General features: G+C 33.7%; 1 protein-coding gene across 1 annotated transcript; it reads right to left on the reverse strand.

Annotated features, from left to right (window-relative positions):
• Nucleotides 1–3,178: 3,178 nt before the first annotated feature.
• LOC134250339 (DNA mismatch repair protein Mlh3-like) lies at nt 3,179–13,379 on the reverse strand. Its single transcript, XM_062732703.1, has 16 exons — nt 13,249–13,379; nt 12,739–12,926; nt 12,329–12,434; nt 7,840–11,786; nt 7,660–7,737; nt 7,381–7,560; nt 7,182–7,243; nt 6,092–6,199; nt 5,597–5,660; nt 5,405–5,476; nt 5,106–5,231; nt 4,715–4,836; nt 4,550–4,573; nt 4,083–4,161; nt 3,500–3,648; nt 3,179–3,320 (listed from the first exon to the last, which is right to left on the reverse strand). The coding sequence occupies exons 2-16, from the start codon at nt 12,869–12,871 to the stop codon at nt 3,267–3,269; spliced, it is 5,304 nt and encodes a 1,767-aa protein (XP_062588687.1). The 5' UTR covers nt 12,872–12,926; nt 13,249–13,379; the 3' UTR covers nt 3,179–3,266.
• Nucleotides 13,380–13,445: the final 66 nt, after the last annotated feature.

Genomic DNA, 13,445 nt, shown 5'->3' on the forward strand with positions numbered 1-13,445 from the left:
TTGCAAGAATAAATCTATAGATCTGCAAAAATTGCAATGCCTCTTTATAATTTGTGACCGGAACCTGATAACCCAACAAATCATCTAACTTTATATCAACAAGATTATTGTAAATGGTACAATATATGCTTATCTTGCTTCTTTTGAACTAATTTACTTCAAATTTTCTTTTACCTTAAATCTAAAAATCATAAATAAAAAAGAAATTAAGGATCATGTTTCAATCCCTAGTAAGTAGAAAACCAAAAGTTCAAGTCCTGTCCTGAAAAAATCTTAATATTTTGTGAGATATATAAATAAATGTAAAAGAACAATGAAAATGAAATGCAAAAACATCACTGAAGAGATACATCTATAAAATGTAACTGTACAGTTTAACAATGAAGTTCACTAAAAAATTGAAAAAGCATAGAACACTTTAATGACCATTGACCATTACTTTTAAACATTCATGACAAATCCCAAACAAAACACACAACAGTCTATAAGCAACAGGCTAGACATGTCATCAATTCTAAAAATAGCATTCTGCACTGCTTGATATTTGTGAATACCTTAAAGGTAGCATATTCTTAACTTAAGGGACTCCGACCCTCAGTCAGGAAGGACAACTCTTTAATTCATAATTTAATTCAAAAAGTCTTTAAATGAAGCTTGAACATTAAATCTTTTCGTGCAACAATTTTCATTATATGCCTCTCAATGTGCTTCAAGGTTCTTTGAACTTCTCAGAAAGGTCTAATTAAAAGTAGAAATTTTTATCCCGTAAAAGCATTTTTAGATACCAATGTTTATTAACATGATATGAAATTAGAAGTGATTTATGGAGCTTTGCAAAGAACCTTGAAGCACATTGAGAAGCAAAAAATGAAAATTGTTGCATGAAAATATTTAATTTTCAAGCTTCATTTAAAGACTTTTTTAATTAAATTATAAATTAAAGAGTTGTCCTTCCTGGCTGAGGGTCGGTGTCCCTTAAGAACGAAAGTGAAAAAAACCACACAATGAATGAACATCTAATTACATGTATGAGTTAAGTTGAGCTTCAATATCTTGAACCTGGTGGGGCTGAGAAAAAAATTACAAGATATCCAAGGATTCAACATATCAAGGGTAAAATACTTGAAGAATATAAGGTAAGGACTTCTATGTCACTTCGGAATATCCATGGTATACTATTCGCGATATCAGAGTTTGAGATAGCGTAGTTCAATTGAATACACAAATTAAAGAAGATGCTGGCATTGTTATTCTACAGAAACTGGTTTGTGTGAACATTTTCAAGGGGCATTAGTCTGTAAACTTTAAAGAAAACCCACTTCAACCAAGAATATTTTATCATAGAAAATTTCAATTTTTAATCCTAGTGACAATAAAAATAAAAGTCTGGATTTTTACTTACTATTGAGGAAAGAAAATAAAAATAAACACAGTCATACCATAATACCTTGATCAAAACTATGAAAAGGTTTGACTGTGTCAATGGGAAACAACTGTGATACATCTACTATCAAAAAAAAATTTAAAAACATACTTTGAATGAATTATCCACAATTTAAGCCACTTTTAAGATTTTTAAGGTATTATCAAATTATTTGGTCACTTTTATTATAAAATAAATGCTGCATTGCTAATTTGCTATTGAGCTTAAGTATTTCAATATATCACTGTACAATCAACAATAAACACTGCTCTCCTTTTTTTCTTAACAAGGACATTCCTCATTTCCTATTGCAATGTTTCAACTTGAAATACTTTTTCAAGCATATACGAGGGTTGTCTCGTAAAATCGTGGACAAGTTGTCTCGCATGAATAATAATCATCACTGCTTTCTGAAATTTTCACTACTTCTTAGTACATAGGAAATAGGGGTATATGCATAAATAAACGAATTATGAGATTTAATAGCGAGCGCAGCGAGCTCAATAGACTAACGTGTTAGAACAGAGGAAATTCGGATTGAAATTTGTACATACGTCAGCCAAATTTCTCTGTGCAACATTCCCAGAATTCCTGCACTACCCAATGTCCTTTGCGCGAATATTGCCGAATAAATAAATAAATAATAACGTAAAGCATATATCAACTTTCAGTTTGTAAAAATCTGTGAAACAAGAAATAACTCTGCAATGTTTTTCGACAAAAATTGCACTAGGGCAAACAGATTCCGACGAGCTTTGTGACGTCGTATGACGTCACAGCTAAGAAAACCCACTTAAAGTGGCTGATCTCAAGTGTTTTTGATGGTACAACTGCGCTCGCCCCAACGGTCACACTGTAAAACATATTATTATGTATTGTATCGCCTTACGGCGCACAATAAAAAGTGCCTAAAACAAGTACCTCAAGTTTCATTTTTGCACTAAAACAAAAGTTGAATAAGCCCCACTTAAATTTCGAAATTTCATTGAAGCACATACACAGTCTCCATAAACAATTGAGGAATCAATCTGGCATAAATGTACGATCTTCTGATGATTTATTAGTAAGATACGGACAATATTCCAACATCATTCAACTAATAGACAATCTTATATTGACGCGGTCAATATTGACAGCGTCTTTAGCTATTACAATTGCAGTTTATCTGCATGTCTTGTACTACCTCGGGACTCGAAAAAAGACTTTTAAAAACATATCATTTATATTAAAGATTTGGCATTTTTGGGGGGGATTTTTTCTTTCAATTCATTTAAAGTTTTATACGGCGCTATTACACCATCTAAATCATAGCGAACTGATCTCCGGTGCGCCGTAACGTTACCAAACGTCACCATTTTTCGTGTGTTGTGTTAACCATTTTCCAATTTCAAATGTTCAGGAAACTGTCAAAAATTGACCAAATGCATTGAAAATTTTAAGAAGACAAGAAAATAAATTGTGGAATTGAATAAAGATAATTTCTACCCTAATCTTATATATTTAAATCCTTTGTTTCAAACCAATACTCCTGTATTCTCTTATAAAACCTTCGTTTTTTGACCGTGCGCCGTAGGGCCTTACCCTGTGCATTATAAAATCTATATGTTTGTGTATATCTTATCCAAAACATTATAATCAACTTAAATATGATAGATAACATTCACTGAAAATTTCAGCTTATTACGTCCATTATTTTTCGAGAAAAACGCTTTGTCCACGATTTTACGGGACAACCCTCGTACATTAAGTTGAAAAAAAAATATAGACAAAGTCACATCAATTAACCCAATATTTAACCTAAAATCAAATTTCTTACATCAAACTTGCAAAATCAATATTTAAGTTACTTGTGTTGCATTTTCTTGGCTATTTTCCACAGGTTTGGCCTTCTAGGAGTCTGCAAAATAAAAGGAGAAAGATTTTATACCCAAATTGCACTATGGTTGCATGCTTCAAAAAATTGATTTTAAAATTTTTTATATATATTTTTTTCAAATATTCTATTTTAGCCAGAGAGTTGACAGGTAGCTTAGCTTAAAATCTTTTTTTTTAAGTATTTTTAAAATTCATATATACATATTTATTGATGAGTTTGTCCATTAAAATCAGCGGCATGACAGATGGTCGACCATGAGCACACTGGAATGGGAGGTGACACTGGGCGAGGGATACCAGCAGCTTCCTACACTCCTCCTTAGTTAGGGGGTCACCAAACTTGATAGCCCCTACAATTAAAGTACATAACTGACAATGCTACAGATAATGGAAACAAACCAATAACAAATGCTTTATGTATTTAAACTATACTGAATATTTGAAAAATATTCATTAATATCTAGTTGAAATAGGGTTTAATTTTCTTTGTTTTCGAGGTATGGAAAGACCAATGAATTTATGACCACATTGAAATGTAAAATTTCATATGCATTACTATTAATATTCTCCAACCACAAATTCAAATCTCTACAAACCAATATTTTATCGTCAAACCTCAGAAATTTGACCCCACGAAAATATGCGATTTTAGAGTAGTTCAATTCTTCTAGAATATAAAAGTAGAAGCTCTGAGTATATTAAATTTCATGATTCACAATATATGTTTCCACCATAAACTTTTCCACAGATAATGAACAACATGAAATATATTGTGAGAACAAACCTCTGCAAGCCAAACCACAAAGCAGTTTGTGAATGGTCAGTGGCATGTGATCTTTGGCACCTTTAGTTGACTTTAAAAACTGAAAGAACAAAAAATTAATTGAACAGTAAATATTTTTTTTTGAGTCTTGGCTGTTAGTATGCTTTACCAGTAGTAAATTACTTGCTTATACTTCTAGAATATTGAATCAGGTAAACATACATACAGTATAGGTAGAAATTTTAGCGAGACACAGATTTAGTGATTAGTCCTTAAAAACTGGTATTTTATTTTTAGCGAGATGTAATTTTAGCGAATTTAAAATGCTCACTAAAGAAGCTTTTACAAATAAAGCACAATTAATTTTTAGTGATATTAAATATTAGCGATCTCAGCACCCTCGCTTATAATGCCAAAATCAAATCCTTGCTAAAAATTCTGCTTATACGGTATAAACCATTTGAATAAGTCAGAGTAAAGAGGCTTACCTGTACATGTTCTGTAATGGTATTCTATTTAAAAAAAATTGTAAGTTTATAAATGAACTGTTTTATGACAAAAAAAACCTCATTAAACATACATTAATCATATACTGGTAATTATATCATCTTTAATTCGCCTGCAGTTTTTTAACATTATCCGTGACTACCAACCTTGAGAATATTTAAGATTACAATGCCCTCTCTCTGTTTTTCTTCTTTCTTTGTGATACAAGATGGAATTTCCTTTATCAATACTGAATCTCTAGACAGCTTGCTTTTGGAGAAACAAATCCCTTAAGAAAAAAAACAGGGATTTAGGAAACATCCAAAGATTATTGCTGGGATGTATATTCAAGAAGTGGATATTAAACAGATAGGGAAACCAGAAACAGTATGTCTCAAACTTGCAATTTTTTTTTACCTAGCAATCTAATGAAATACAACTCAAGATCACAGTAAATTTTTGGTACAATTTTGTTTAGACATACATGTATAAAGATTTGCTAGGGGAAAAATCAATAACATTCTCTATTTACACTCTTTCCCCAATGACTGAACTGACCAATTCTTTGGAATTCCCCTCTGAAGGCCTCCATGACTCTCACGTCCTCCTCGGTCAATTTAAGCTCCTCCTCAGAACTCAGGATACAAGACTTGAATTGTCTCCCCTCATCATTTTCGTAGCAATCTGTACAGGCATATAATTCTTAATGTTACAATAAGTTAAATACATTCATATAATTTTTATGAATGGCAAGGTAAAAATTTTAGATTTTTTCTTAGAATCTGAATCAGAACACTATGGTAATAATTGCGTGAAATTAATCATGAACTTCATGGATAATTAACTAACAAGCATACCTTTAGTAAGTTGTTCTAGTCGTACTCTCTCATGGGCAGCATGTTGATCAAAGACCACCAATAAACCAGACCCTACAAACAACACCACTATCTTTTGAAATGAGATGTGTGTATGGCCTACTTTCAAATTTATAAAATATGGATTGAAAAAAAAAAATTACCAAAATAATCACTGGATCACTGAATTCTTACCGTGAGACTGACTTTCTGTTCTCAGGACGCAAATGATGAACTTGTTATCCATTTGACCCAATACCTATATAATATATAATCATTGTAATGAATCAATTCATTATACATGCAATTCATATAAAGAGGGTGAAAGGAAATAATGTATTGTATAACTGATCCTCCTTTGATCGAAGAATTCATTCTTAAGAAATCTGTCAGGTATTTATATCTAAATTTTATAATTAATCTTTTTTAACAAATAATGAGAAAATGATCAGTGGATGTAAATATCATATTCTAGGTGTAATCATAATAGGCACATTTTTTTTCAAGCACACAATCATTTGCATTTAAATTATTACCAGTATTCACCCTATTCCCAAAGCACACTCCAAATAAGACATACAAAGTAATACAGAAAACTTTTAAAAGTACTTGAACTTGTCTTTAACTCAGAAAAAAGAAAACGTTGCATTTTTATTAAAATTCAAAATATGAATTAATATTCAGACTGACCTCTACGTCTTTTAGCATGTCCTTTGTAAATGTACATGGATTGAGTGACCTCTGAGCTTTGCTGGCTCCATATGTTCTTTCCTTCTGTGTCTCAGCATTTAACACCTCCTACAAGGAATAACTCAGTTTACACTAAACTCAATTTTTGCAAAATGAATAATAATTTATGGTACTTAGCAAGACTCAAATTTAATTTGGATGACAACATATATAGCCAGCAATTAATTCAAACATTACATCAATAACACTGTCAACAATATCAAATAAATAAAATAAAACATTAACATGAAAGTGATCGGCCTTCTAAAACCAAAACGATGACACAAGCAAGCATTGTAAGAATTATGAATATATTATAATAGCAGAAACTATACTGGCTGCCACCTATGAAAATACCGGTATTATAAACTTTGAACGAGAAAAAGTGAAATCGGAAGAATATAGAGAGAAAAAAAATATGAATCCTGTTTAAAGCAATGTCCCTACCATGAAAATAACTGGCATATAACTGGCATACTGCAGTACATTTAAAATACAGTTAAAGTTCAGGCATTCTGTAAGATTGCAGTCCTCAAGGTAGGGACTTTTTCCCGACAAAAACACGAGGGAAATTCTCCTAGCCCTGGAGTACTTATATCTTGTTAACTCCCTCAATGATAGTTTTAATAAACTACTGCAAAAGTAAAATCAGTTGCCTGCATTAGTGCAATGTTAAGTATTGTGTAGTAAGCTGATTCTTAAGTCCAAGGTTTGAATCCTAATGTGGGCAGTTAAGACTGGTCCTTCAGATGAGACCATATAAACCGAGATCAAAATTTGCAGCTCTCCACCAGGGTATTTCCATATGAGTGAAAAATTCTTGAGAGGGGCATTAAACAGCAAAGTAAAATCTAAGAGAAATACAGATTTTGCTTTCAGAGCTGGGATAAGCTCACTTGACTTAGCACAACTTAACTGGTATTAGGGTATCCATAGTTTCTATAGTTCTTTATCTTCACCCTATGTCTAGCAATTTGATTTTATCATAATTTATTACATTAAATTCAGTAAAACTACAATTTCAAAAAATAACATGACTATAGCTTGTTACCATGTCTGGTCTAGGAAACACTGGGTTTTCCCATTCCTTGAACAAGTCTGCAACACTTCTCCCTGCAAGATCAAATGCATTAATATTACAAATATTAATAATGAATACATAAGATACATGTAAATAATGAGAGCATTACAGAAAACAACAGTTACTGACTTACTGTTACCGAGTGTCAAGAAGGTGGACTATTCGTTACCTCTGAAGCTTTCCATTAGTCCTTTATCCTTCCACTTGACTGATAACATCTCGTCGTCTGCATCAAAGTGTTCTTCAATCATGGTCCTGATGGAGGAGAATATAGAGGGACTGGTGGTCGTGGTCCTCTTCACCGGTCTTCTGCTCCGTGACGCCTGCCCAGTCTCTCCACTCCTGTCATCTGCAAAGTAATAAATTGTGTAGTTTCAACACGTTACATAAAATATATAACAGAGGACTGTAATGAAGAAATTTTATTTACTTTCATGATGTGGCTTACCTTGCTTGTCTTCATCTGGAATTAGATTTCCATCTGTAGCTGTGTTACCTGTATGTCTGTTTACAAAAATATCTTTACCTGGGGAAAATAAACAATTTCAAACAATAAATAAAATAAAACACTTTCAGCAGTATTACATAATTACACGATAATCGATAATGCAGATGTCTATGTCAGTACCTGTCTTTTGATCTGTTATTTTGATCCAAGTCTTCTGTATTTCCGCACCTGTAAGTTTCTCACTGCCAAGATCTATGTTTAAGAGGTCATCATCTGCTACTTCTGACCAAGGACTTGAGTCCACACATTCACCAGGATTCTCAGAACCTTGTGCTGCTGATATTAAATTCTCACCAGTTTTATCATTTGACTCCTCTTGGTCTTTGGATTCCAAATTCTTTTCATTATTGTTTCCAGTAATATCATGCTCTTTTTGTAGAGACATATTATCTTTCTTTTGCAAATCTGTGTCACCGTTTTCATTTACATTTTTGCTTTGAAGTGAAGAAAAATTCTCACCATACTGTGTTTGTGATAAAGAAGCATTTGGTACACTCACAAAATCATCATTTTGTGCTCTTGAATTTTCCTCACATGAAGAACAGTTTGATTCTAAAGAAAACCACTTGGAAAACTCCTCACTTTCAAAGCTGCATGGAGATTCCTCACAGTCTCCTGTTTTATCTGCCTCTTCTCTCAAGATCCTGGACAGAGTAAGACTCTCCGGAATTTCAGAATCGATTTGTTTCTGTTCATTGTATCCATCCTTTGTCCTTGGATTATCCGTAAATATTGCGGATTCAGCTGGAGTAAGGTCCTCATCTGGATTCAGATTAGGAGAAAATCCTTCTGATCCCGTTGGGGAGCAGCAAGTTCTTTGTTCAAATTTTGGAATGGTAAGTTCAGAGTTAGGAGTGGTCGGAGTATTTTCTCCACTTCTGTTGCCATTAACTGAAGAGAAACTGAATCCTATGGAATCAACTAATGAAAGATTTAATTTTTTCTTACTAGGTTCTCGAATTTCTTCTGAAAAATCTGAATCAAATGTCAAGTTTGTTGGAATAAATTCCTGAGAATCATCAAAATGCCAGAAATCTTCAGTCTCCGGTTTGTGATGCATAAGTTCTCTTTTATTCTTCACTCTCCTTGGAGAAGTCTCTAGATCCTCCAGTCTTTCATCACAAAATAGATTAAAGTCTGAATCCGACATGTTCTCTTGTGGAGCATTATCAGTTCTATATGTAGTATCAAATAAACTGTGTAAATCTTTTGTTGCTTTCTCTGAATTGTTTTGAGTATTTTCCTGATAATCATTTATATCCATAATAAATGGATCCTTCACATGAATATTTGAATTAGAATGCATTTGTGAGAATGGCCCTTCTTTATTTTCAACTGACACACCTTGGCTGTGTGTTGATTTCAAAAAATTGTTTCTTCGAGGCCTGATCTCAAAGTCTTCCAGATTAATTCTACTTTTACAATTTTTAGATGCATGTTCAAGAACTCTTTCTTCCTCTGTTTGTGTGTCATTGGAATCTGGAATTATTTGCAACATGCTTGAAGTAGAAACTAAGTTCCCTTCTGTGCCATTCTTGTTGTGTTCTTTATCCGCAGATGAACTGCTATCATTTTTCAGCTGAAATCCCTTTTGCAAAGAAACAGGTATAGTCAAGTCCTCCAAATCAGAGAACATAGAGAAGCATTTATCCATTGGCTGACTAGAATCAAGTTTATTTAAAGAAATGTCATTGTTTACACCTTTTTTTGACTCACACACTGCACTATTTTGAACCATTCTGGACAGTTTTGATGCTGTTGTTTGTGCAATATCAGTGTTTGATCTTTTCCGTGCATGTACATCAAAGGCATCCTTAACAATTCCAGATGTTTCATTATCATTATACATGAGATCTGAAGACTGTGCCTTTGGAATCAACGCTTTAACATTTTCTTCCATTCTTTGACTTGGTTTTTTAGCACTATAATCACTACAAGGATTAACATTATTTAAGCTCACTGAATTGTCTGTAGTGCTGGGAAGAACATATCCACTTGCATGTGTTTCACATTTTTCCACATCACTGTCATAAGATTGGCAAGTAATGGTTATGGCACTTTTCTGATTTCCACTGCTATTTGCTGGCTTTTCCTCAGATGATCCACAATAAAGCCTTTGTCTTTCAGTTTCCTGATCTGGGGCTTTTCTGTTGGCATTCTTTGAGATGCTGCTATGCACTATCACTGTGCTAATGTCTCCAGTATGTTGATGTCTATCACAAGTGGTATTTTTTGTATGATCTGACACAGAATCACCATGCACTGTAGATGGCTGATTTTGAGGTAAATTTTTCCTAAAGGATGTAAGAGAAGTCCTGGATCTTAATGAGCAATCTTTTTCAGGAACATGACTAGGAACAGGTGTTACACTAGAGTGTTTCACATTTTTTTCATGAGATTTTCTTGTAGAGCTTTTTTCCTTGCTCTTTCTCTGTCTTAATTTTTCTGTCAAGGACACTTTCTCTATTCTTCCATTTCTCCCATTCCTTGAACTGTGAAGACTTTTCCTGAATGCTGACAGTGTTGAGTTTCCACCTGGACTGATATGTGGAGTTGATATACAAATATAATTTCTCCTTGTGTTTTTATCAGGAATTTCCCCCTCAGCCAGGGAATCAGACCTTTGAAAGTGAAAAGGATCTTCCTCATCAAAATCCTGAGAATCATCTTCCATATCATCAACTACTTGACTGTCTGGAACTTTTTGAGGATGGATTCTTGGAGGGTCCTTTCTCTTTGTATTGACATTCGCAGGTGTTTTGAATTTCACAGTGGCAACATCTTGTCCATTCTCATTATGCTGTTGTTCAGTTTTTTCACATTCATTGCCATTTTCGATTTCAGATGTCACTAAGTATTTTCCTTCCTCAACATCCAAAATAGGATTTTCAACATCAGTACATTCTTGAGTATTAGTTTTCAAAGAGACAGATTGAGATCCTTCAACCCCTTCCTCAACTGAATCACCTTTACGGTTTGTAGAAGAAATGGAAGCATCGTCATTTTTATGAGTATCCATAGAGGAAGAGTTACTATTTATTCCAATGTCCTCTTCATGATAAAAATTCTTTTTTCTCCTCACCAGTTTGGATGACATTCCAGCATGAATCTTGTTTGTGTGAATATCTCCACCTATATCACTAGTATAAACTGATGAGATGTCTGGAGACTCTTCAAACACTTCTTTCTCACTTGAGTTATCCTTTGGACTGACAGGGTCCTTGGTTATATTTAAGTTTTCTTTCACAAGAAATGACTGGACAAGTTTCTCTATACTTTCTTTTAAGGATTCCCAATGCTTGAACTGAACAAGGGTCTTGGCTGGTTCAAAAGTAATGTCATATTCTGTGAGACCACACTCAATGAGAATTACAAATATTGGATATCTGTCAACATGTTTTGTAGGGCTATCTTCCAATAGGGCTTTGGCATAGGTAGTCTTGGCTTTTACAATGAGAGACTTGCCCAATAAATTATTGACCAGCTTGCTGACATCCGTCTTTAAAACTACTCTTTTGTTCACATAGACAAACTGGTGGTCTTTTCTTGAACTACCTTCTTTGCCAAAATAAGCATGAATCTTAAAATACTCATTCTCGGCCTCCGACTTACAAAGACATCTTGACTTGGCAGTCCCAAACAAACGAGTGAATGTGTTCAATAGGGAGTTAGTTTTCTGAGTCTGCAGTACAACTTGTCCTGTACAGTCATTCCTCAAGCTAAGAGAGATGTTGGATTGAACTAGAGCAATGGCCTCCAACTTTTGCCTGATCTTTTCTAATTCCAGATTCTGGTTTATATGTTTCTGCCTGACAGGGAGGTTGTAGAACAAGTCGTGAGCTGTTATGGTAGTCCCCACACTGGGACGAGGGATGGTAGATTCTATTACTGGCAGAGGACTTCCACTTTGGAATAACTTACAGTAGGATACTTGGGAGACTTTGGTTCTGGAGACAATCTCTAACACAGCTGATATTTCCCTCAGACTGGCCACTGCCTCTCCACGGTATCCAAAGTAACATAAGTTGTCCAGGTCACTCACTGTGTGGCACTTGCTTGTGTAATACCTGCAAAAATATTTTTAAACTTTTTAACTACTGGCAGGTTTACACTGTACTTTCACAAATTTTCCTTTTTCACATTCATGCTTTTAATCAGACAATAATGTGGATAAAATAATTCATTTCCTTAAAATATCTTGGAACACAGTTTATTCGAACACATGGGTTATCACATTAACAATAATTAATAATGTTATTTGAAATACAGTTATATATATGCACATGTAGTTATATAGAATTCCTTTTTTTTTCAGTTTTGTTGCATTTCCCAAAATATTCAAGTACTTTATGTACCAATTAGACAGCAACTGCTGAAATGACCCAAAACATGAATTTGCATTTGTGTGTACACCACTGATTAAACACTACCTGACTTTTAAGTTTTGATGATCTTATAAATACTCTCCTATATATTATCACTCTGTTCTTTTACATTTCTGGTACTTTCTACACAGTTATTTTGACAAAATCCTTCTGATTAAACATTGAGCAGTCTGGCTTTATTTTTATTAGCAACCATTACTTATCGTAAAGAAATAACTGGTGACCTTTCTGCCACTGTTTCTAAGTCCTTCTTCTGTATTCCATGTCCATTGTCAAACACCTGAATCTTGAATCGTGACATGTCCACCCTCACAGCAATACATGTCGCACCTACAGAATAATGTATATGAGTGTACACTGGAGGAGTAAGAAACAAAATTGAATCAAAGTACAGAATGTTCAGCTTTTTAAAGTTTTAAAGTTTAAAAAAATTTAGAACAATTATAGACCTCACCCCCTACTTTTTTCTTACCAAATATCATAGACAACAGTATAAGCAATATTTGTTCAAAATGTAATATATACAAACAATGCGTAAGTTACTAGTAATTATAAATACCCGGTATATTTATGTATTACAAGTGTTTTCTTAATAATTAAAATACATAAAATTTAAGCATTAAGTTTCAGTAACCTGCATCTATTGAGTTAAGTACAAGCTCCTCCACACACTGCACCATGCTAGTTAATGCCACGCCCGTCCTAAGGAGGGACCGAAGGTCCGGTGTCAGGGGCTGTAGTGTTCTTTTATCATCCATTGTAAACATCAACACCAATTATGATGCTTGCTTAAGTAACTTCACCTTGCATCATTTTTCTAACCTTTAAAGGCAGGAAGGATAAACATAATGCTACACTTGATAAAGTGTGATACATGGATTACCATAAACTATGTGTAGATCTTATGCAACTGTCAGTTCATGCATTTAATCACCCTGTTCAGATTTTCTTTACTGCGTATAGAATTTGTGAAAATGGCCATTGCTTGTAAATGTAATAATATATAACTAATTTCTTCAATATAATTAAAATGTGTTTCGAATTTTAACACATTGATAATATTTGCATTACAAGATACTTCAAGCATGCTTTTAAACTGGTCTGTTAATCGGAATAAAAGTAGTATTAAACCCGAAAATCCTACCATAGTTACTTTATAGAGTGACATTTTGGCATTCATGAAATACAATTCATTCTGACTTTACGGAAATAGCCCACACAGCATTAGTCATTTTCATGCAAACCTTTCTACTTTCGAATTCAAGAAGTAGCGCGAGATGTCCACGAGATTTTCCTTGTTACTAGGCCGGATCAAATATTTCATTTTAATTCAGTTGAGAA

Source organism: Saccostrea cucullata, unplaced genomic scaffold (genome assembly GCF_032062105.1).
Source record: "Saccostrea cucullata isolate Sc308-1 unplaced genomic scaffold, CSIRO_AGI_Scuc_v1 ctg1727, whole genome shotgun sequence".
Taxonomy (NCBI): Eukaryota; Metazoa; Mollusca; class Bivalvia; order Ostreida; family Ostreidae; genus Saccostrea; species Saccostrea cuccullata.